This window comes from Oncorhynchus tshawytscha, unplaced genomic scaffold, assembly GCF_018296145.1.
Source record: "Oncorhynchus tshawytscha isolate Ot180627B unplaced genomic scaffold, Otsh_v2.0 Un_contig_3847_pilon_pilon, whole genome shotgun sequence".
NCBI lineage: Eukaryota > Metazoa > Chordata > Actinopteri > Salmoniformes > Salmonidae > Oncorhynchus > Oncorhynchus tshawytscha.
In genome coordinates, this window is record NW_024609697.1 from 213,884 (window position 1) to 240,782 (window position 26,899).

General features: G+C 44.0%; 1 protein-coding gene across 1 annotated transcript in view; it reads right to left on the bottom strand.

Moving 5' to 3' along the window:
• The window catches only part of LOC121838749 (coronin-2B-like), an 87,037-nt gene that overhangs the window by 11,223 nt on the left and 48,915 nt on the right, over positions 1-26,899 (bottom strand). The window contains 2 exon segments of the mRNA XM_042317010.1: positions 14,941-15,104; positions 15,107-15,140. Coding sequence (XP_042172944.1) covers positions 14,941-15,104; positions 15,107-15,140 — 198 coding nt within the window.

Sequence of the window (26,899 nt, forward strand, 5' to 3'; positions counted from 1 at the left end):
GGTCAGAGGTCACCACTGAGTAACACTAGCCATGTAAACAGTTAACACTGCCCTACATATGTCAAGGTCAGAGGTCACCACTTAGTAACACTAGCCATGTAAACAGTTAACACAACCCTACATATGTCAAGGTCAGAGGTCACCACTTAGTAACACTAGCCATGTAAACAGTTAACACAACCCTACATATGTCAAGGTCAGAGGTCACCACTTAGTAACACTAGCCATGTAAACAGTTAACACAACCCTACATATGTCAAGGTCAGAGGTCACCACTTAGTAACACTAGCCATGTAAACAGTTAACACAACCCTACATATGTCAAGGTCAGAGGTCACCACTTAGTAACACTAGCCATGTAAACAGTTAACACAACCCTACATATGTCAAGGTCAGAGGACACCACTTAGTAACACTAGCCATGTAAACAGTTAACACTGCCCTACATATGTCAAGGTCAGAGGTCACCACTGAGTAACACTAGCCATGTAAACAGTTAACACTGCCCTACATATGTCAAGGTCAGAGGTCACCACTTAGTAACACCAGCCATGTAAACAGTTAACACTGCCCTACATATGTCAAGGTCAGAGGTCACCACTTAGTAACACCAGCCATGTAAACAGTTAACACTGCCCTACATATGTCAAGGTCAGAGGACACCACTTAGTAACACTAGCCATGTAAACAGTTAACACTGCCCTACATATGACAAGGTCAGAGGACACCAAGGTCAGAGGACACTTAGTAACACTAGCCATGTAAAGAGTTAACACTGCCCTACATATGTCAAGGTCAGAGGTCACCACTTAGTAACACCAGCCATGTAAACAGTTAACACAACCCTACATATGTCAAGGTCAGAGGACACCACTTAGTAACACTAGCCATGTAAACAGTTAACACAACCCTACATATGTCAACGTCAGAGGACACCACTTAGTAACACCAGCCATGTAAACAGTTAACACAACCCTACATATGTCAAGGTCAGAGGTCACCACTTAGTAACACCAGCCATATAAACAGTTAACACAACCCTACATATGTCAAGGTCAGAGGTCACCACTTAGTAACACCAGCCATGTAAACAGATAACACAACCCTACATATGTCAAGGTCAGAGGACACCACTTAGTAACACTAGCCATGTAAACAGTTAACACTGCCCTACATATGTCAAGGTCAGAGGTCACCACTGAGTAATACTAGCCATGTAAACAGTTAACACTGCCCTACATATGTCAAGGTCAGAGGTCACCACTTAGTAACACTAGCCATGTAAACAGTTAACACTGCCCTACATATGTCAAGGTCAGAGGTCACCACTTAGTAACACTAGCCATGTAAACAGTTAACACTGCCCTACATATGTCAAGGTCAGAGGTCACCACTTAGTAACACTAGCCATGTAAACAGTTAACACTGCCCTACATATGTCAAGGTCAGAGGTCACCACTTAGTAACACCAGCCATGTAAACAGTTAACACTGCCCTACATATGTCAAGGTCAGAGGTCACCACTTAGTAACACCAGCCATGTAAACAGTTAACACTGCCCTACATTTGTCAAGGTCAGAGGTCACCACTTAGTAACACTAGCCATGTAAACAGTTAACACTGCCCTACATATGTCAAGGTCAGAGGTCACCACTTAGTAACACCAGCCATGTAAACAGTTAACACTGCCCTACATATGTCAAGGTCAGAGGTCACCACTTAGTAACACCAGCCATGTAAACAGTTAACACTGCCCTACATTTGTCAAGGTCAGAGGTCACCACATAGTAACACCAGCCATGTAAACAGTTAACACTGCCCTACATATGTCAAGGTCAGAGGTCACCACTTAGTAACACTAGCCATGTAAACAGTTAACACAACCCTACATATGTCAAGGTCAGAGGTCACCACTTAGTAACACTAGCCATGTAAACAGTTAACACTGCCCTACATATGTCAAGGTCAGAGGTCACCACTTAGTAACACTAGCCATGTAAACAGTTAACACAACCCTACAAAATGTATTGGATAATTTGATGACCCCAGTCAAATAGCGTCTCTTTAAAACGTTCACCCTTACAGAGAAATGTTGACTTAGTTTAACTGAACCCTTGGGGTGCTGATAAAACATGATGAACGTGTACTGATGCTGTAACACTGTGTACGTGTACTGATGCTGTAACACTGTGTACGTGTACTGATGCTGTAACACTGTGTACGTGTACTGATGCTGTAACACTGTGTACGTGTACTGATGCTGTAACACTGTGTACGCGTACTGATGCTGTAACACTGTGTACGTGTACTGATGCTGTAACACTGTGTACGTGTACTGATGCTGATAAAACATGATGAACGTGTACTGATGCTGTAACACTGTGTACGTGTACTGATGCTGTAACACTGTGTACGCGTACTGATGCTGTAACACTGTGTACGTGTACTGATGCTGTAACACTGTGTACGTGTACTGATGCTGTAACACTGTGTACGTGTACTGATGCTGTAACACTGTGTACGCGTACTGATGCTGTAACACTGTGTACGTGTACTGATGCTGTAACAACGTGTACTGATGCTGTAACACTGTGTACGTGTACTGATGCTGTAACACTGTGTACGTGTACTGATGCTGTAACACTGTGTACGTGTACTGATGCTGTAACACTGTGTACGTGTACTGATGCTGTAACACTGTGTACGTGTACTGATGCTGTAACACTGTGTACGTGTACTGATGCTGTAACACTGTGTACGTGTACTGATGCTGTAACACTGTGTACGTGTACTGATGCTGTAACACTGTGTACATGTACTGATGCTGTAACACTGTGTACGTGTACTGATGCTGTAACACTGTTTCCCAGCTGATCCTTCAATCACCAAACAAACTCAACCCTTGGCTGTTAAAGTCAATCAACATGAACACAATGCAGCCGAGAAATACACATTGAAGAAATAACATAATTTCCTTTGTTTTGAAGAACCAGGGACAACCAAAGGATTGTTATTGCAATGTGCCTCTACGTCCACAGGGAGGCGCTGGATTAGCAGACTTGGATGGATCATGGCTGAGACCTCTCCATGTTGGTCATGATGTCATGAATGTTTGATGTCACTTCAATCCACTGACCTCCTTCTTATTTCCTCAGAGACATATGGCTGAGAGCTTCAGGCCATGCCTGAGTGGAACTGGCTGTGTGTGTGTGTGTGTGTGTGTGTGTGTGTGCGTGCATTTTTATTGTCACGTTCTGACCTTTATTTCCTTTGTTTTGTCATTATTTAGTATGGTCAGGGCGTGAGTTGGGGTGGGCAGTCTATGTTTGTTTTTCTATGATTTGGGTATTTCTATATTTTGGCCTAGTATGGTTCTCAATCAGAGGCAGGTGTCATTAGTTGTCTCTGATTGAGAATTATACTTAGGTAGCCTGGGTTTCACTGTGTGTTTGTGGGTGATTGTTCCTGTCTCTGTGTTTGCACCAGATAGGGCTGTTTTGGGTTTTCACGTTTCTTCTTTTATTAGTTTGTTCATGTGTAGAGTCTTTATAAATTAAACATGAATAGAAACCACGCTGCATTTTGGTCCGCCTCTCCTTCAAGTCAAGAAAACCGTTACATTTATATTTATATATACAGTGCATTCACATCAAATCAAATCAAATTTATTTATATAGCCCTTCGTACATCAGCTGATATCTCAAAGTGCTGTACAGAAACCCAGCCTAAAACCCCAAACAGCAAGCAATGCAGGTGTAGAAGCACAGAAAGTATTCAGACCACTTGACTTTTTCCACATTTTGTTACGTTACAGCCTTATTCTAAAATTGATTATATTTTTCCCCCTCGTCAATCTACACACAATACCCCATAATGACATAGCAAAAACAGTTTTTTACACATTTTTGCAAATGTATTAAAAATAAAAATCTTAAATATCACATTTACATAAGTATTCAGATCCTTACACAGTATCTTGTTGAAGCACCTTCTCGAAGCCACTCCTGCATTGTCTTGGCTGTTTGCTTAGGGTCGTTGTCCTGTTGGAAGGTGAACCTTCACCACAGTCTTAGGTCCTGAGTGCTTTGGAGCAGGTTTTCATCAATGATCTCTCTGTATGTTGCTCCGTTCATCTTTCCCTCAATGCTGACTAGTCTCCCAGTCCCTGCCACCGACAAACATCCCCACAGTATGATGCTGCCACCACCATGCTTCACCGTAGGGATGGTGCCAGGTTTCCTCCAGACGTGACCCTTGGCATTCAGGTCAAAGAGTTCAATCTTGGTTTTAGCAGACCAGAGAATCTTGTTTCTCATGGTCTGAGAGCCTTTTGGCAACCTCCAAGAGGGCTGTTATGTGCCTTTTACTGAGGAGTGGCTTCCGTCTGGCCACTCTACTACAAAAGCCTGATCACTGCCAAAGGTGCTTCAACAAAGTACTGAGTAAAGGGTCTGAATACTTATGTAAATGTTTTATTTCAGTTTTTATTTGTAATACATTTGCAAACATTTTTAAAAAGCAGTTTTTTCTACGTCATTATGGGGCATTGTGTGTAGATTGTAGAAGTAATTTTTCTATTTTATAAATCAATTTTAGAATAAGGCTGTAATGTAACAAAATGTGAAAAAAGTCAATCGGTCTGAATACTTCCCGAATGCACTGTATATCCTGTTTGTGTGTGTGTGTGTGTGTGTGTGTGTGTGTGTGTGTGTGTGTGTGTGTGTGACAAACCAAGGGCGGCATTCATAACTTGGAGTATCCTTTTCATGGCAGTACAAGTCCCTCCCCAGGCTTTTCAGAAAAAGAGTCCAATCTCGACAGCTTCCCAACAGTACAACTTTACCAACTATTCTCAATTAGTGTGTAATTTACTAATGTAGACTTTCTTCCAGAGATTTCTTCTATTAGCTAAACTCATCATCTCCTGTTTGATTTCCCATAGGTCCTCAATACTCAACAGACATGTCAGATGTCAGTTTTAATCAGAAATATTCATTACTCATTAGCTGAGGGAAAGTGGGCAACACATCTGATCACATATTAAAACAAAGCCTGATATCATCTTGTAGAAGCATGTTGGGCCTCAGTGTAAATCTTATAGGATTATGCCATTAATAAATCGGTTATGGAATTCGAAGTCTTTGAATATTAATAAATAGAGGACAAAGGGAGGGCACCAGGCAGACGCCAGGGTGAATCTGGATCACAATTCTGAGATGGTGTGAATGAGCCCTTGGGTTGAACCAGGCCCTCTGGGCATTCAGTGCACTGGTTGGTTCCCTTTAAGGGTTAAAGACAAAACACTTCCAATTACAGACCTTCTCATGATGTCATCTGGCAACAGCCACACAACACATTATCACCAGAGACTCTCTAACACAGGGCTGTTATAACCTGCTGTGTTCACCAGAGACTCTCTAACACAGGACTGTTATAACCTGCTGTGTTCACCAGAGACTCTCTAACACAGGGCTGTTATAACCTGCTGTGTTCACCAGAGACTCTCTAACACAGGGCTGTTATAACCTGCTGTGTTCACCAGAGACTCTCTAACACAGGACTGTTATACTCTGCTGTGTTCACCAGAGACTCTCTAACACAGGGCTGTTATAACCTGCTGTGTTCACCAGAGACTCTCTAACACAGGACTGTTATACTCTGCTGTGTTCACCAGAGACTCTCTAACACAGGACTGTTATACCCTGCTGTGTTCACCAGAGACTCTCTAACACAGGGCTGTTATACCCTGCTGTGTTCACCAGAGACTCTCTAACACAGGACTGTTATAACCTGCTGTGTTCACCAGAGACTCTCTAACACAGGACTGTTATAACCTGCTGTGTTCACCAGAGACTCTCTAACACAGGACTGTTATACTCTGCTGTGTTCACCAGAGACTCTCTAACACAGGACTGTTATAACCTGCTGTGTTCACCAGAGACTCTCTAACACAGGACTGTTATACTCTGCTGTGTTCACCAGAGACTCTCTAACACAGGACTGGAGTACCCTGCTGTGTTCACCAGAGACTCTCTAATACAGGACTGTTATACTCTGCTGTGTTCACCAGAGACTCTCTAACACAGGACTGTTATACTCTGCTGTGTTCACCAGAGACTCTCTAACACAGGACTGTTATACCCTGCTGTGTTCACCAGAGACTCTCTAACACAGGACTGTTATACCCTGCTGTGTTCACCAGAGACTCTCTAACACAGGACTGGAGTACCCTGCTGTGTTCACCAGAGACTCTCTAACACAGGACTGGAGTACCCTGCTGTGTTCACCAGAGACTCTCTAATACAGGACTGGAGTACCCTGCTGTGTTCACCAGAGACTCTCTAACACAGGACTGGAGTACCCTGCTGTGTTCACCAGAGACTCTCTAACACAGGACTGGAGTACCCTGCTGTGTTCACCAGAGACTCTCTAACACAGGACTGGAGTACCCTGCTGTGTTCACCAGAGACTCTCTAACACAGGACTGGAGTACCCTGCTGTGTTCACCAGAGACTCTCTAATACAGGACTGGAGTACCCTGCTGTGTTCACCAGAGACTCTCTAACACAGGACTGGAGTACCCTGCTGTGTTCACCAGAGACTCTCTAACACAGGACTGGAGTACCCTGCTGTGTTCACCAGAGACTCTCTAACACAGGACTGGAGTACCCTGCTGTGTTCACCAGAGACTCTCTAACACAGGACTGGAGTACCCTGCTGTGTTCACCAGAGACTCTCTAATACAGGACTGGAGTACCCTGCTGTGTTCACCAGAGACTCTCTAACACAGGACTGGAGTACCCTACTGTGTTCACCAGAGACTCTCTAACACAGGACTGGAGTACCCTGCTGTGTTCACCAGAGACTCTCTAACACAGGACTGGAGTACCCTACTGTGTTCACCAGAGACTCTCTAACACAGGACTGGAGTACCCTACTGTGTTCACCAGAGACTCTCTAACACAGGACTGGAGTACCCTACTGTGTTCACCAGAGACTCTCTAACACAGGGATGTTATACCCTGCTGTGTTCACACTTAGACACACAGCAACTCTACACACTGATAGGGAAACAAATGCAAAAACACACACACACACACACACACACACACACACACACACACACACACACACACACACACACACACACACACACACACATACACACACACTGATTGGTGAGAAACACAAACACACCATTAAGTACATTCTCTTTATACATGTTTACATAATATCTGTAGAACTAATACCTCAGATTCACCTGGTTACATCATATCTGTAGAACTAATACCTCAGATTCACCTGGGGGTTACATCATATCTGTAGAACTAATACCTCAGATTCACCTGGTTACATCATATCTGTAGAACTAATACCTCAGATTCACCTGAAGGTTACATCATATCTCTAGAACTAATACCTCAGATTCACCTGAAGGTTACATCATATCTCTAGAACTAATACCTCAGATTCACCTGGTTACATCATATCTCTAGAACTAATACCTCAGATTCACCTGGTTACATCATATCTGTGGAACTAATACCTCAGATTCACCTGGTTACATCATATCTGTGGAACTAATACCTCAGATTCACCTGGTTACATCATATCTGTGGAACTAATACCTCAGATTCACCTGGTTACATCATATCTGTGGAACTAATACCTCAGATTCACCTGGTTACATCATATCTGTAGAACTAATACCTCAGATTCACCTGAAGGTTACATCATATCTGTAGAACTAATACCTCAGATTCACCTGGTTACATCATATCTGTAGAACTAATACCTCAGATTCACCTGAAGGTTACATCATATCTGTAGAACTAATACCTCAGATTCACCTGGTTACATCATATCTGTAGAACTAATACCTCAGATTCACCTGGTTACATCATATCTGTAGAACTAATACCTCAGATTCACCTGAAGGTTACATCATATCTGTAGAACTAATACCTCAGATTCACCTGGTTACATCATATCTGTAGAACTAATACCTCAGATTCACCTGAAGGTTACATCATATCTGTAGAACTAATACCTCAGATTCACCTGAAGGTTACATCATATCTGTAGAACTAATACCTCAGATTCACCTGAAGGTTACATCATATCTGTAGAACTAATACCTCAGTTTCACCTAGTTACATCATATCTGTAGAACTAATACCTCAGATTCACCTGGTTACATCATATCTGTAGAACTAATACCTCAGATTCACCTGAAGGTTACATCATATAGAACCAATCTCAGATTCACCTGGTTAACTATCTGTAGAACTAACACCTCAGATTCACCTGGTTACATCATATCTGTAGAACTAATACCTCAGATTCACCTGAAGGTTACATCATATCTGTAGAACCAATACCTCAGATTCACCTGGGGGTTACATCATATCTGTAGAACTAATACCTCAGATTCACCTGAAGGTTACATCATATCTGTAGAACTAATACCTCAGATACACCTGAAGGTTACATCATATCTGTAGAACTAATACCTCAGATTCACCTGAAGTTTACATCATATCTGTAGAACTAATACCTCAGATTCACCTGAAGGTTACATCATATCTGTAGAACTAATACCTCAGATTCACCTGAAGTTTACATCATATCTGTAGAACTAATACCTCAGATTCACCTGAAGGTTACATCATATCTGTAGAACTAATACCTCAGATTCACCTGAAGTTTACATCATATCTGTAGAACTAATACCTCAGATTCACCTGGTTACATCATATCTGTAGAACCAATACCTCAGATTCAACTGGTTACATCATATCTGTAGAACCAATACCTCAGATTCACCTGGGGTTACATCATATCTGTAGAACCAATACCTCAGATTCACCTGAAGGTTACATAATATCTGTAGAACTAATACCTCAGATTCACCTGAAGGTTACATAATATCTGTAGAACTAATACCTCAGATTCACCTGAAGGTTACATAATATCTGTAGAACTAATACCTCAGATTCACCTGAAGGTTACATAATATCTGTAGAACTAATACCTCAGATTCACCTGAAGGTTACATCATATCTGTAGAACCAATACCTCAGATTCACCTGAAGGTTACATAATAGTTGACAACTCAACCAAATGTAAATCAAAAGTAGACGTTGAAATGACATCTGTGCTCAGTGGGATCTCTCTCTCCACAACGCCTGAATCTACCCAGCATGGCAGTGGGGGTGGATTTTCCCATGGTTAAACTGTGACTGGTGACATCATTTTGCCTACCATACTTCTTCTACTCATGTTTTTCCCTTCTTCCCTGTACGAGAGTCATAGCCTCTGTATGCTATTTCCATTCCACTACTCCAGCCCTACTGACATATTTTATTTGAATTATTTTATTTCCCCTTTGTTTAACCAGGTAGGCTAGTTGAGAAGAAGTTCTCATTTGCAATTGCGACCTGCCCAAGATAAAGCATAGCAGTTCGACACATACAACAACACAGAGTTACACATGGAGTAAAACAGACATACAGTCAATAATACAGTAGAAAAATAAGTCTATATACAATGTGAGCAAATGAGGTGAGAAGGGAGGTAAAGGCAATAAAAAGGCCATGGTGGTGAAGTAAATACAATACAGCAGGTAAAACACTGGAATGGTAGATTTGCAGAAGGTGAATGTGCAAAGTAGAAAGACTGGATAGTATAGCATTTGTGTATTTATTTATAATAATGTGTAGTATTTCATAAAACAAGGCAGAGTTCAGGTGATGCACACAATATTGCTCCTGTATGTCTGTGTGTAATGCTGTGAACATATTCATAGACTCAAAATCAAAACCAGATTTGTAAGCCAATGAATAACAGCCAACAAATGCTATTACAACCATAACACTGCATTTTCAGACAGGTGTTGTGGACGGATTGTGTATCAAACAGGTGGTTGTTTAGTTTTTCTTCTTAGCCAGCCATTAGATGACATTACCTTAGTCAATAACCAGAATGAATGTTGACTGAATTATTTGTTTTCTGCTTTTTAACAAAAGACAGGACCTGTTCTGACAGAAGAAGGCTATTTTAATTATACATTCTTAACTAACTCTTCTTTGAAAAGATATAGTAGCTTTATGTACATTTTTGTAAATACAGATACCCAGATATTTATAAGTGTGGACACGATCAATGAGGGCACCGTCCAAAGTAGGTATGTATTAATCATCAGATACATTTTCACATGATTTGGAAAATAACATATACTTGTTTTTACCTGCATTAAGTAACCATTTCAGTTCAACAAAAGTGTTCTGCAGGGCAATAAAGACAGATTAAAGCTCTGATAGAGTCTGGTCAGCTGTGGGGGCAATAGCATGCACCACAGTGTCATCTGCATTCAGGTGACAAGATTGTTAATGTGTGAAAAGAACAGGACCGAGAATCAATCCCTGTGGGACTCTATGTTACATCCAGAAAACCTGATTTAACAGCATCAGTAAACGCACACTGTATTCTGTCCTTTAACACAGTTTCAAACCAGCCTGGTCATGTGATCAATTGATGAAAGCCTTTGAATAAGTAATGCGCAATCCACAGTGTTGAAGGCTTTAGACAGGTCAAAAAAAAGGTCTGCACAATGTGTTTTCTCATCCAAACAATTAAAGACATCATTTAAAACCAAAGAAGTATCAGAGATGGTGCTATGACCTGGTCTGGAACCTGACTGGTGTACATTTAGAATACATTTCATTGTTATAAAATATCTAAACTGAGTATTTACCAAGGATTCTAGAATCTTTGCTGGGCAATAGAGTTTGGAAATGGGACTATAATTATTTAGGTCATACGGGTCAACACTTTTGTGAAGGGGAGTATATGAGCCGCCTTTCAGACCCTGTGGATAGTACTTAGAAATAAATGTAGGGTTAAAAATACGTGTTGGAGATTCTGCAATCAGACGAGCAGAAAGCTGCTTCGAGGAGGGCTGCGAAAGTAGCCCAAGTAGCATGGGAAAGTAGCCCAAGTAGCATGGGAAAGCAGCCCAAGTAGCATGGGAAAGTAGCCCAAGTCTTACACCGAAACACATGAGCCAATTATGAGGCAATCGAACAGATAAAAGCCATGAGCTCAGCCAGATGAATTACAACACAGTAAGCTGAATGACTGGATACCCCATAACAAAAGAGCCATTGATGCCTGATCCAAGTGAAAGCTGTAGAATGCTTTGGGACCATGACAGGGACAGGGTGGGGCATTCTAGGTAGTGTAGTATAACTTGGCATGAGGTGGAAGAGAGGGACCATGACAGGGACAGGGTGGGGCATTCTAGGTAGTGTAGTATAACTTGGCATGAGGTGGAAAGAGAGGGACCATGACAGGGACAGGGTGGGGCATTCTAGGTAGTGTAGTATAACTTGGCATGAGGTGGAAAGAGAGGGACCATGACAGGGACAGGGTGGGGCATTCTAGGTAGTGTAGTATAACTTGGCATGAGGTGGAAAGAGAGGGACCATGACAGGGACAGGGTGAGGCATTCTAGGTAGTGTAGTATAACTTGGCATGAGGTGGAAAGAGAGGGACCATGACAATAAAGAATGGAAGATCTTGGAGCAGAGCGGTCTTGTTCACAACTTGTCCCATCAAAGACCATCGTTGATGGAACTAACAACTAACGACAATGAGAAATCCCTCATAACTGCCAATATGGTATTAATACGGTGTATCTGCAACATTTTAATGGAGTGGCTTTCATATTTCACCATATTTCACCTGGTGAAAATGCAGAAACTGATGTATCTATGCCTTCTTCTCTCCTATTCAATAAATAGCTGTCAAATACTAGAGCAGAAAATTCCCCACAGTGGTTTTCCATTATAGTGTGTGTCCCACCCTTTTCATTCCTATAACTGCTTTTCCTAATTAGAATATTGGTTCTGCATCTCTGCAGTATTTTTACACCCTGTACCAGCTGCAGGTCTCATTCTTGTACCCTGGTTTGGACTCTATTCCACTACTACAAATGAAACAACATTGGCAGGGTAGCCTAGTGGTTTGAGCATTGGGCTAGTAACTGAAAGGTTGCAAGTTCAAATCCTCTGAGCTGACAATGCCCTGGTGAGAGAGCAAATGTTCTTGTGAGATGAAATCCCACATCATTAGCTCATTGTTATGGTTGTATCCTGAAAACATCTTAAACAAACGCAAATGCAGCTACTTTGTTGTTATTCTGGCTACACTGTTTGATGTGACTGTGTTAGCTAAAGTTGTCTAGCTAGCAAGCAAGGGATAAGAATGTTTCCAGCCATCATGGCAACAGAACATTTAGAACAAACGACTGGATCGTGTCCATAGATTTAGAACAAAAATACTTAACTACTGGGTCGCGTCTCTGGCAACCGAACCGATAGAATGAAAGACCAGCCGGCTTGGGTAGCAACCCTAGATTTGTGTTGGGGGTATATCCCGTGGAAGGATGAAATGGTATGAATAAATTAATAAAAATATATATTTTTATGAAAATATGTCAATCATTGTTTGAATATGTTGGTACCCGTATTGTATAATTGTGATAATGCCCTTGAAGCAGGAGTTTGGAGGATATATTGACACGGTTTGGCGGCCCTTGACTTCATCTCTGGCCTAACAACACCCGTGCCAATATATCCTCCCAACACCGGCCTCTCTGGCATCATCGTTTAAGGAGATGATGGGTCTCAATCACATCCTCTCTTTGAGACCAATCAAAACTGTTATTAGGCCTAATGGCTCTAAATCCCAAATCACTTATCAACACCAATCTTATTGATCTAATTGGACAAATATGTTTTCTAGAGTAGCATCAGTTGTTGTCAGGGTATACAGATGATGTCACTCATTGTTTAGTATGAAACCCATCTGCACCCTGGGATATAAAAGACCAACTACTATTTACTGAGTCCTGTCTCCTCAAGACAGACTTTGCCAAGATACTTCCACTGCTTCTGGCTGCAAAGCCTTTTATCCAGAGTGCAGGCCAAATCAAACTGTTACCAGAGGGCAGAGAGTTCAGGTCTTGATATGGTAATTCAGCAAGATGCTGTTATCCAAAGCAACTTTCTGTTAACATACAGTATATGTTTCTATGCCCAGTGACTTAAAGCCCAGCTTTGGTGTGGCACGCACTATGTGTGGTGTGGCAATGGCACGCACTATGTGTGGTGTGGCACGCACTATGTGTGGTGTGGCACTATGGCACGCACTATGTGTGGTGTGGCAAGCACTATGTGTGGTGTGGCACTATGGCACTATGTGTGGTGTGGCAAGCACTATGTGTGGTGTGGCAAGCACTATGTGTGGTGTGGCAAGCACTATGTGTGGTGTGGCAAGCACTATGTGTGGTGTGGCAAGCACTATGTGTGGTGTGGCAAGCACTATGTGTGGTGTGGCAAGCACTATGTGTGGTGTGGCAAGCACTATGTGTGGTGTGGCAAGCACTATGTGTGGTGTGGCAAGCACTATGTGTGGTGTGCAAGCACTCTGTGTGGTATGGCAAGCACTATGTGTGGTGTGGCAAGCACTATGTGTGGTGTGGCAAGCACTCTGCTCCAATCAACTGAAGCAGTTACATTTTACATTTCCCCCATTGATGCTTTTTATTTTACCAGGCAAGTCAGTTAAAGAACAAATTCTTAATATCAATTAGGGCCTAGGAACAGTGGGTTAACTGGTCTAGGAACAGTGGGTTAACTGCCTTGTTCAGGGGTAGAAATACATTTTCGTACCTAGGGCACTGTTCACAATCACTTCAAACTGAAGCTGGATCTACAGAAAACTGGCTGCATTTCGTGTTTTCTATGGACATTTGTTCGTATATATCCATCAACATTTGTCTGATTCATGAGTTCGACTGGCTAAGGAAAGCTGCCATCCTGTCTGTCTCGTCCCGACTCCTGACACGTTCACTACCATGGGACAGCTGGAGATCAAAATTCTATATTGAAACAATGTTGCAAATGTCAGAGAGACAGACAGCAAGATTATTACAGATCTCTGCTGTTGAAAACCAGATGCTCATCTAAAAGACATGGGAGATAATGTTGCATCTGCCTGGGCAGATGAGACAGTGGATTGGTCCAGTGGTCCAGTCAGGTGGAACAGAGTAAATAGGCATTTTAACGTCATAGATTTAGCCGGTGGTAGTTACTGGAATAGACACCGGCTGGAATGCGGTTTTAACCAAACAGCATCCAGGATTAGAGCCACCCGGTGTATAAGTAGTAAATATATATACAATCACACAACACAGTATTATCCTAACTCCATGTTAAACCTAAAGGTGAGTGTTCAAAGCTCTCCAGAAAAGGTTTGCTTTGTAGAACAGTAAAACATAAATATCATACGTCATCCAAATGTATTTCCAGTAATCATTGGAATCATTAATGAAAACCAGACTCCTCTTCAGGTAAAATCAACATTTTCCCTCCACAGTCCATACTTTTAAGGTCTTTGAAAGCTACACATTTTCCATTACAACAATGTCCTTCAGGATATTTAAGTGCAAGTCTTGCGTACCATTGTTAGCTACAATGTTGGATTTGGTATCTGGTTGAGGAGTATGGGGTTGGCACTGGTCTTTACAGGGTTAGGGTTGGCACTGGTCTTTACAGGGTTAGGCTTAGGGTTGACACTGGTCTTTACAGGGTTAGGCTTAGGGTTGGCACTGGTCTTTACAGGGTTATATTAGGAGTCAATCACACCGCACCACATGTGTGGTGATCGTTGTTACGTAAAATGGCTGCCGTGGCACCTCCCAAATGGGCACTACACATTGGTGGTGGAAGGGGTGAAACAATGTCATGTGCTTTGACTTTGAGAAAAGGACAACCTAAAGTGCAAAAATACAAATCATTCTCAGAGTAGATGTTTCAGAGAGATATGCAGCCCAGAGAACGTAATGCCTCACTGTTGGCCTGCTGCCATGGTTACCTGGGAAACAGGGATAACGATAAAGGACCCTCCACCGGCACTCTCCGTGACGATGGCCAGGAACTTGGCATTGACGGCACAGAAGTGGTTGTCATGGACGTTCTTGGTGATGGGAATGCCGTCAAAGCAGTGCTCCCGGTTGGCCACTTTGCCGTAGACGTTTGAAACTTGGAGCTTCGGTATGTCGGACGCCATGACATCTGATGGAGAAGAGATGGAGAGATATTAAGGAGGGAAGTTCAGAAAGGAGTTTCTGCAATACCAGCACTGGGCTGTATTGAAGGCACCAGTTAGTTGCTGTTTTATCATGTTCAATGTGCTGACATGGTGGTTTTCTGGTTACTGTATATGCTGATCCATGTGAGCAGAAGGTCAGCTGATTAGTTGACAGGTTAGTGGGCATTCATGGTTAATAGCTTAGATCAACCGGCTGGTTGAACATAATTATGGATTATTTTAGATTTAGGGAAAAAACACAAAATGATCATACCACCTTAGAGTATTAAAGGAAAACGCCACCAAAAAAGTATATTTTGGTATTTTGGTCCATTGTTAAAATAGTCCCAAAATGTTTTGATGGTCAGCTATCAACTTTCAAAATATAGAAATCATCTCTGTGTGATGCATTTTGTATCATATGACGCAAAACGCATCATCATATGGTGATGATTTCTGTATTTTGAAAGTTTTATATCTTGAAAAAATGATTGCTGAAAAGCTAAACATTTTGAGATTATGTCAACAATGGACTAATGAAACAAATACCAAAATATTGTTTTTGGGTGGAATTCTCCTTTAACTTCGAGATTGCTGTTCCAAAATCCCTAGAGAAACCCCCATTAGTAAAGATAATAAAGAGGAGTGTTGCTGTTCCAAAATCCCTAGAGAAACCCCCATTAGTAAAGACAGTAAAGAGGAGTGTTGCTTTCTTCAAAATCCCTTCTGTCCACCCCTATAGTTCAGAGTAATTTTATCAGTACTGTCACGGCAATTCAAATCCCATGTTAGTCAGAGTGTGAAATGTTTGCAGTGTGGCAAATATTCAACGCCACAAGAAAATATTTAACAGAAAATAGCGAGTAAGTAAATAAAGGGAGACAAGAGCAGTCCCTCACAAGTGATTTGAGTCTGAAATCAGCAACTACTAACAAGGAGGCGTCTCCATGAAAGGATTCCTTTGTGACACATATGTCCTGAGCTTGGACCCATGAAACCTTGCAAAACAGTAAGCCAGCCACTTCACTTCCCAGCGAGGGAAGTGGTCGACTCCATCATAAAAACACTCAAACCACTACTTTTGTTTGTCGTTACCCACAAGCATGTACTGGCCGAATTTCTGCCTTGCAGCGTGAGATACATCTACATCTATCTGTCTAGTGTGACCCCAGACGGGTCACACTAGTCCTAATCACAGGTGTAGAGCTGGATGGCCCTTAGACACTGATCCAAGGACAGTTTTGAGGTTTGTCCCACTAATGATCGATGATACATCAGGGAGGGTGAATAGATCCTAGGTGTGGGTAAAGGGAACGCCTGCTTGTAGACAGCGGCAGGTGGACTAGTGGTTAGAGCGTTGGGCCAGTAACTGAAAGATTGCTGGATCGAATCCCAGAGCTGACAAGATACAAATCTGTTGTTCTGCCCCTAAACAAGGCAGTTAACCCACTGGTAGGCTGTCATTGTAAATAATCATTTATTCTTAACTGACTGGTTAAATACATACACAGAAAAAAAACAGACAGGAAGTTCTTCTGGAAAGGAGATTTACGACACTGTCAGATCTGTGACAAGATGACATCACCACAGCCACAATTCAGCATTGTTCTGGGGTGGGAACAGTGCTGTGTGCAAATAGAGATGTCCCTGTTGCCATGGTCTCTTCCTGTCCTACAGACTGCAGTCTACATCTGGTCTTCAGCCGGTGGAGACCAAGCGGTGCACACAATCCAGTAATCACTCCCATCCCACCCACAGGCAGACCAGTAATCACTCTCACCCATCCCACCCACAGGCAGACCAGTAATCACTCCCATCCCACCCACAGGCAGACCAGTAATCACTCCCATCCCACCCACAGGTAGACCAGTAATCACTCCCATCCCACCCACAGGTAGACCAGTAATCACTCCCATCCCACCCACAGGCAGACCAGTAATCACTTTCACCCATCCCACCCACAGGCAGACCAGTAATCACTCCCATCCCACCCACAGGCAGACCAGTAATTCTCTCACCCATCCCACCCACAGGCAGACCAGTAATCACTCCCACCCATCCCACCACAGGCAGACCAGTAATCACTCCCACCCATCCCACCCACAGGCAGACCAGTAATCACACCCATCCCACCCACAGGCAGACCAGTAATCACTCCCATCCCACCCACAGGTAGACCAGTAATCACTCTAACCCATCCCACCCACAGGCAGACCAGTAATCACTCCCATCCCACCCACAGGTAGACCAGTAATCACTCTAACCCATCCCACCCACAGGCAGACCAGTAATCACTCCCATCCCACCCACCGACAGACCAGTAATCACTCTGTCATGAAGGTGAAGGAGTGTGGTGCGGCATTGATATAGCTGGAGCTCGACATGTCCACAGACAGACCAGTAATCACTCTGTCATGAAGGTGAAGGAGTGTGGTGCGGCATTGATATAGCTGGAGCTCGACATGTCCACAGACAGACCAGTAATCACTCTGTCATGAAGGTGAAGGAGTGTGGTGCGGCATTGATATAGCTGGAGCTCGACATGTCCACAGACAGCCGCTGTCACAGCACTTTTTGTATGTTGATTCTCACCTCTGAGTGCTGTGGGAGTAACAAAATGGTACTCATTCCACTCACTGCACATCTCAATTCCTTTCCTTCCTCGTTTACCCCCTCCTTCCTCTCAAAAGCAGAGTTAAAGAAGCTACCCCTAGAATGACTCTGAGCATAATGCTTAGCTTGTTAAAGTATTGATGTGAAACAGCAGAACAGCAGGAAGAGGCCTCAGGGCAGCAGAGAAAGAGCACTGGCATTGAGTTCTCACCACAAGGACACTCGTTAATTTGTCACCAGTGGATGGCACGCGGGACTGCGTACGCTGCTCTCTGTCTCTCACTGACAGTGCAGTGAGACTAAAGCATGGTGTCTCTCAGCTCCAGTCATGGCAGGGCGTCCCCGTGCTAGCCATAGCCTACACCTAACTCGTCACCATCTAACTGTATATGTGATCCATCCATCTCATAACCCCAGGAGATGGTTATGACAGGACAGGAAATACCCCCAACTCACTCACTCACTCACACACACACACACACACACACACACACACACACACACACACACACACACACACACGCACACACACACACACACACACACACACACACACGCACACACACACACACACAGTAACACACACACACACACACACACACACACACACACACACACACACACACACACACACACAGACACTGCACACACACACACAGCCATCCATAGTATATCTGAATTACTCTCCAAAGACAGTCCTCTCAGTGAAAACAATATCTTACCTTAGTGCTGAGTAGATAGTGACACTATAGCCCGATCTGTCAGGCCCTCTCAAATTACAACCCGCCCCTTTCCTCCCTTTTATAGACCAGCTGCAGTCTGACAGTTTCTCCTAGCTTCTCGACGATACATCCAGTCAACCGGCCTACTATGCTCCGCTCACTCTCATCTGTTTCTCCTTTTCTTACCCGTCTCTCCTATTTCTCCCTTCAAGTCCTGTCCTCCTCCTATGAGCTACCCCTCCCTCTCTCCTGCTCCCTCTCAGCCCCAGACCAGACAGCTGCATGCAGCCCTGGAGCAGCAGTTAACGCTGCCTCTATCCCTCTCACTGCTCTGTACTCCTCTAGATGTGGGCTGCACCACTCCACTCTCTCTTGCCCTCTCTCTCCCTCTCTCTCTCCTCTCTCTCTCACTCTCTTTCAATCTCTCTCTCTCTCTCTCTCTCTCTCTTCTCTTTCTCTCCCTCTCTCTATTCTCTCCCTCTCTCTATTCTCTTGCTCTCTCTCTCTCTCTTTCTCTCTCTCTCTCTCTCTCTCTCTCTATTCTCTTGCTCTCTCTCCCTCCCTCTCTCATATACATCCATCTCTCTCTCATTGATCTCTCTCGCTCTATCTCTCTTTCTCTCCCCCTGTTTCTGACCTCTATGCCTGTTTCTCTCCCTCTCTCTATTCTCTTGCCTGTTTCCCTCTCTCTCCTCTGCCTGTTTCCCTCTGTTTCCTCTCTCTACACATCTGTTTCCCTATCTCTATGCCTGTTTTCTCTTGCTCTCATGTTTCTCCCTCCCTCTCTATACCTGTTTCCCTACATACCATCTGCCTGTCTCTCTCTCTCTCTCTCTCTCTCTCTCTCTATTCTCTTGCTCTCAGCTCTCTCTCTCTGTTTCTCTCTATCTATTCTCTTGCTCTCTCTCCCTCCCTCCTATATACATATCTCTCTCTCTCTCTCTCTCGCTGTGTCTCATTGTGCCAGCCCTATCACTAGCTGGGACTGTAGACACATGCTACACATTGATAACTATTGAAAGACGTTCTTGGTATTGAATCTTCATACTCTCTTGTTTGCAAATAGCCTGTTTCCCTATGCCTGTTTCCCTATGCCTGTTTCCCTATGTCTGTTTCCCTATGCCTGTTTCCCTATGCCTGTTTCCCTATGCCTGTTTCCCTATGCCTGTTTCCCTATGCCTGTTTCCCTACACATGTGTCCCTATGCCTGTTTCCCTACACATGTTTCCCTACACATGTTTCCTATGTCACACATGTTTCCCCTGTCTCCCTCACATGTTTCCCATGCCTGTTTCCCTATGCCTGTTTCCTACACATGTTTCCCTGCCTGTTTCCCTATACATGTTTCCACATGCCTGTTTCCCTATGCCTGTTTCCCTATGCCTGTTTCCCTATGCCTGTTTCCCTACACATGTGTCCCTATGCCTGTTTCCCTACCATGTTTCCTATGTTTCCCTATGCCTGTTTCCCTACACATGTTTCCCTATGCCTGTTTCCCTACACATGTTTCCCTACACATGTTTCCCTATGCCTGTTTCCCTACACATGTTTCCCCTATGCCTGTTTCCCTACACATGTGTCCCTATGCCTGTTTCCCTACGTGTCTATGTTTCCCTACACATGTTTCCCTATGCCTGTTTCCCTACACATGTTTCCCTACTATGCCTGTTTCCCTACACATGTTTCCCTATGCCTGTTTCCCTACTCATGTTTCCCTACGCCTGTTTCCCTACACATGTTTCCCTATGCCATGTTTCCCTACACATGTTTCCCTACACCTGTTTCCCTACACATGTGTCCCTATGCCTGTTTCCCTACACATGTGTCCTATGCCTGTTTCCCTATGCATGTGTTTGCCTGTTTCCTACACATGTTTCCCTATACACATGTGTCCCTACTGTTTCCCTACACATGTTTCCCTATGCCTGTTTCACCTACACATGTTTCCTATGCCTGTTTCCCTACACATGTTTCCTCTATGCCTGTTTCCCCACATGTTTCCCTATGCCTGTTTCCCTACACATGTTTCCCTATGCCTGTTTCCCTCACACACACCTGTTTCCCTACACATGTGTCCCTATGCCTGTTTCCCTACACATGTTTCCCTATGCCTGTTTTCCCTACACATGTTTCCCTACATGTGTCCCTATGCCTGTTTCCCTACACATTTCCCTAAACATGTTTCCCTATGCCTGTTTCCCTACACATGTTTCCCTATGCCTGTTTCCCTACACTCATGTTTCCCTATGCCTGTTTCCCTACACATGTTTCCCTATGCCTGCCTGTTTCCTACACATGTGTCCCTATGCCTGTTTCCCTACACATGTTTCCCTACACATGTGTCCTATGCCTGTTTCCCTACACATGTTTCCCTACACCTGTTTCCCTACACATGTGTCCCTATGCCTGTTTCCCTACTCCATGTTTTCCCTACACATGTGTCCCTATGCCTGTTTCCTACACATGTTTCCCTACACCTGTTTCCCTACACATGTGTTTCCCTATGCCTGTTTCCCTACACATGTTTCCCTATGCCTGTTTCCCTACACATGTTTCCCTATGCCTGTTTCCCTACACATGTTCCCTATGCCTGTTTCCCTATGTCCCTTGCCCCTACACATGTTTCCCTACACATGTTTCCCTACACATGTTTCCCTACACACATGTGTTTCCCTACACATGTTTCCCTACCTGTTTCCCTACACATGTTTCCCTATGCCTGTTTCCCTACACACATGTGTCCCTACGCCTGTTTCCCTACACATGTGTCCCTATGCCTGTTTCCCTAAATGTGTCCCATGTTTCCCTATGCCTGTTTCCCTACACACATGTTTCCTATGCCTGTTTCCTACACATGTTTCCCTATGCACTGTTTCCCTACACATGTTTCCCTATGCCTGTTTCCCTACACATGTTTCCCTACACATGACACCTGTTTCCCTTCCATGTTTCCCTATGCCTGCATGTTTCCCTACACATGTTTCCCTACACATGTTTCCCATGCCTGTTTCCCTACACATGTGTCCCTATGCCTGTTTCCCTACTCCCATGTTTCCCTACACATGTTTCCCTATGTTTCCTGTTTCCCTACACATGTTTCCCTACGCCTGTTTCCCTACACATGTGTTTCCCTATGCCTGTTTCCCTACACATGTTTCCCTACACATGTGTCCCTATGTGTCCCTGCCTGTTTCCCTACATGTTTCCTATGTTTCCCTACACCTGTTTCCCTACACATGTGTCCCTATGCCTGTTTCCCTACACTCATGTTTCCCTACACATGTTCCCTATGCCTGTTTCCCTACACATGTTTCCCTACACCTGTTTCCCTACACATGTGTCCCTATGCCTGTTTCCCTACACATGTTTCCCTATGCCTGTTTCCCTACACATGTGTCCCTATGCCTGTTTCCCTACACATGTTTCCCTACACATGTTTCCCTATGCCTGTTTCCTACTACACATGCCTTTCCCTACACATGTTTCCCTACACATGTTTCCTACACATGTTTCCCTACACTGTTTCCCTATGCCTGTTTCCCTACACATGTTTCCCTATGCCTGTTTCCTACACATGTTTCCCTACGCCTGTTTCCCTACACATGTGTCCCTATGTGTCCCTATGCCTGTTTCCCTAAACATGTTTCCCTATGCCTGTTTCCCTACACATGTTTCCCTATGCCTGTTTCCCTACATGTTTCATGCCTGTTTTCCCTACGCCTGTTTCCCTACACATGTTTCCCTATGCCTGTTTCCCTACACATGTTTCCCTATGCCTGTTTCCCTACACATGTGTCCCTATGCCTGTTTCCCTACACATGTGTCCCTATGCCTGTTTCCCTATGCCTGTTTCCCTACACATGTTTCCCTATGCCTGTTTCCTACACATGTTTCCCTACCTGTTTCCCTACACATGTTTCCCTATGCCTGTTTCCCTACTGTTTCCATGTTTCCCTATGCCTGTTTCCCTACACATGTTTCCCTACATGCCTGTTTCCCTACACATGTTTCCCTATGCCTGTTTCCCTACACTACGTGTCCCTATGCCTGTTTCCCTACACATGTGTCCCTATGCCTGTTTTAAACATGTTTCCCTACACATGTTTCCCTATGCCTGTTTCCCTACATGTTTCCCTATGCCTGTTTCCCTACACATGTTTCCCTACACATGCCTGTTTCCTACACATGTGTCCCTATGTTTCCCTACACATGTTTCCCTATGCCTGTTTCCCTACACATGTTTCCCTATGCCTGTTTCCCTACACATGTTTCCCTATGCCTGTTTCCCTACACACTGTTTCCCTACGCCTGTTTCCCTACACATGTTTCCCTATGCCTGTTTCCCTACACATGTTTCCCTATGCCTGTTTCCCTACACATGTTTCCCTATGCCTGTTTCCCTACTCATGTTTCCCTATGCCTGTTTCCCTACACATGTTTCCCTACACATGTTTCCCTATGCCTGTTTCCCTACACATGTGTCCCTATGCACATGTTTCCCTACACATGTTTCCCTACACATGTGTCCCTATGCCTGTTTCCCTACACATGTTTCCCTACACCTGTTTCCCTACACATGTGTCCCTATGCCTGTTGCCTGTTTCCTATGCCTTTCCCTCATGTTTCCCTACATGTGTCCCATGTGTCCCTACACCTGTTTCCCTATGCCTGTTTCCCTACACATGTTTCCCTACACACCTGTTTCCCTACACATGTTTCCCATGCCTGTTTCCCTATGCCTGTTCCCTACACATGTTTCCCTACACATGCCTGTTTCCCTACACATGTGTCCCTATGCCTGTTTCCCTACACATGTTTCCCTACATGTGTCCATGTTTCCCTATGCCTGTTTCCCTACACATGTTTCCCTACACTGCCTGTTTCCCTACACATGTTTCCCTACACATGTTTCCCTACACATGCCTGTTTCCCTACACATGTTTCCCTATGCCTGTTTCCCTACACATGTTTCCCTATGCCTGTTTCCCTACACATGTTTCCCTATGCCTGTTTCCCTACACATGTGTCCCTATGCCTGTTTCCCTACACATGTTTCCCTATGCCATGTTTCCCACATGTTTCCCTATGCCTGTTTCCCTACACATGTTTCCCTACACATGTTTCCCTACACATGTTTCCCTATGCCTGTTTCCCACATGTTTCCCTATGCCTGTTTCCCTACACATGTTTCCCTATGCCTGTTTCCCTACACACGTGTCCCTACGCCTGTTTCCCTACACATGTGTCCCTATGCCTGTTTCCCTAAACATGTTTCCCTATGCCTGTTTCCCTACACATGTTTCCCTATGCCTGTTTCCCTACTACATGTTTCCCTATGCCTGTTTCCTACACATGTTTCCCTACATGTTTCCCTATGCCTGTTTCCCTACACATGTTTCCCTATGCCTGTTTCCCTACACATGTGTCCCTATGCCTGTTTCCCTACACATGTGTCCCTATGCCTGTTTCCCTATGCCTGTTTCCCTATGCCTGTTTCCCTATGCCTGTTTCCTATGCCTGTTTCCCTATGCCTGTTTCCCTATGCCTGTTTCCCTATGCCTGTTTCCCTACACATGTGTCCCTATGCCTGTTTCCCTACACATGTTTCCCTATGCCTGTTTCCTATGCCTGTTTCCCTATGCCTGTTTCCCTATACATGTTTCCCTATGCCTGTTTCCCTATGCCTGTTTCCCTATGCCTGTTTCCCTATGCCTGTTTCCCTACACATGTGTCCCTATGCCTGTTTCCCTACACATGTTTCCCTATGCCTGTTTCCCTACACATGTTTCCTGTTTCCCTATGCCTGTTTCCCTACACATGTTTCCCTACACATGTTTCCTATGCCTGTTTCCCTACACATGTTTCCCTACGCCTGTTTCCCTACACATGTGTCCCTATGCCTGTTTCCCTACACATGTTTCCCTATGCCTGTTTCCCTACACATGTTTCCCTATGCCTGTTTCCCTACACACGTGTCCCTATGCCTGTTTCCCTACACATGTTTCCCTATGCCTGTTTCCCTACACATGTTTCCCTATGCCTGTTTCCCTACACATGTTTCCCTACACATGTTTCCCTACACATGTTTCCCTATGCACATGTTTCCCTACACATGTTTCCCTATGCCTGTTTCCCTACACATGTTTCCCTATGCCTGTTTCCCTACACATGTGTCCCTATGTTTCCTATGCCTGCCTGTTTCCCTACACATGTTTCCCTATGCCTGTTTCCCTAAACATGTTTCCCTACACATGTTTCCCTATGCCTGTTTCCCTACTCATGTTTCCCTACACACTACACATGCCTGTTTCCCTACACATGTTTCCCTATGCCTGTTTCCCTACACATGTTTCCCTATGCCTGTTTCCCTACACATGTGTCCCTATGCCTGTTTCCCTACACATGTGTCCCTATGCCTGTTTCCCCATGTTTCCCTACACATGTTTCCCCTGTTTCCCTATGCCTGTTTCCCTACACATGTTTCCCTATGCCTGTTTCCTACACATGTTTCCCTATGCCTGTTTCCCTACACATGTTTCCCTATGCCTGTTTCCCTACACATGTTTCCCTACGCCTGTTTCCCTACACATGTTTCCCTATGCCTGTTTCCCTACACATGTTTCCCTACGCCTGTTTCCCTACACATGTGTCCCTATGCCTGTTTCCCTACACACGTGTCCCTATGCCTGTTTCCCTACACATGTGTCCCTATGCCTGTTTCCCTACACATGTGTCCCTATGCCTGTTTCCCTACGCCTGTTTCCCTACACATGTTTCCCTACGCCTGTTTCCCTACACATGTTTCCCTATGCCTGTTTCCCTACACGTGTCCCTACGCCTGTTTTCCCTACACATGTTTCCCTATGCCTGTTTCCCTACACATGTTTCCCTATGCCTGTTTCCCTACACGTGTCCCTACGCCTGTTTCCCTACACATGTTTCCCTATGCCTGTTTCCCTACACATGTTTCCCTACACATGTTTCCCTATGCCTGTTTCCCTACACATGTTTTTCTGCCTTTGTTTCCTGCCTTTCTTCTCGAAGTTGAATTGTATCTATTTTGGGGGTCATGTTAGCAGTATCTGGATAAAGTTACTGTGAAAACAAGGTAAATAAAAGCCATATTTATCAGTTCCACACTATGAGCAGTTACTACCTTTTTGTTTGGTTGGGCAGCGTAGTGCTATTGAACAATGGGGCCAGGAAAGGTGAGGGGTGCTATTTCTGCTGTGGAAAGTGAGCAAACCTTTCCGTGCTAAACTGTTTGGGTGTTATAATCGTAATCCAGTAGTAACACAATAAATATTTTATGTGAAACATCTGTGATAAGTACTGTCGTTCCAAACATCTCAACCGTAGCGGCTTTCACAAAAGCCCATGTTTTCCTTCCAGGAGATTGCTCTGATTGGGATTTAGTGAAAATAGTCAGGAGGTAAGTTTGGGTCTGTACGCACTAAAAGGTCATTGCTGGGCAGAGAGAGCGAGAGAGCGTGAGAGAGAGTGAGCGAGAGAGACAGAGAGAGAGAAAGGGAGAGAGAGTGAGATAGAGAGTGTATATAGTGTGTTTTTGTTGCATTTGTGTGTCTTTTCTCTCCTGCCCTAACGCCTGAGCGGAGCTCAAAGACAGCTTGGACCCAGCAGCCCCTGGTCTCCCATCCCCCGCCTCCTTGGAATCATAAGACCCTCCTGGCTGTTACCCAGAACCCCCTGTGGCTCCATCCCTCTCTCTGCCCCTCCCCTCACTGCCTTCCTCTCCCTTTCTTCTCCTCCCTCAGGCCTTACAACCCTCTTTCCCATACTGAAGGTCCCCCATTTGATCATTTGCATTCTTCCCAGTCTGACATCAAATAAAATCTAATTCTATTGGTCACATACACATATTTAGCAGATGTTATTGGTCAACAAAGTACTGTAATAAAGAGTACCTAGTCATTAAATACAACAGATTACAAAGTATCTAGCCATTAAATACAATAGAGTACTGTAAAAAAAAGAGTACCTAGTGATTAAATACAACAGATTACTCTAATGCAGAGTACCTAGTCATTAAATACAACAGATTACTCTAATGCAGAGCACCTAGTCATTAAATACAACAGATTACTCTAATACAGAGTACCTAGTCATGAAATACAACAGATTACTGTAATAAAGAGTATCTAGCCATTAAATATAATGGAGTACTGTAATAAAGAGTGCCTAGTCATTAAATACAATAGAGTACTGTAAAAAAAAGAGTACCTAGTCATTAAATATAACGGAGAACTGTAATACAGAGTACCTAGTGATTAAATACAACAGATTACTCTAATGCAGAGTACCTAGTCATTAAATACAACAGATTACTCTAATACAGAGCACCTAGTCATTAAATACAACAGATTACTCTAATACAGAGTACCTAGTCA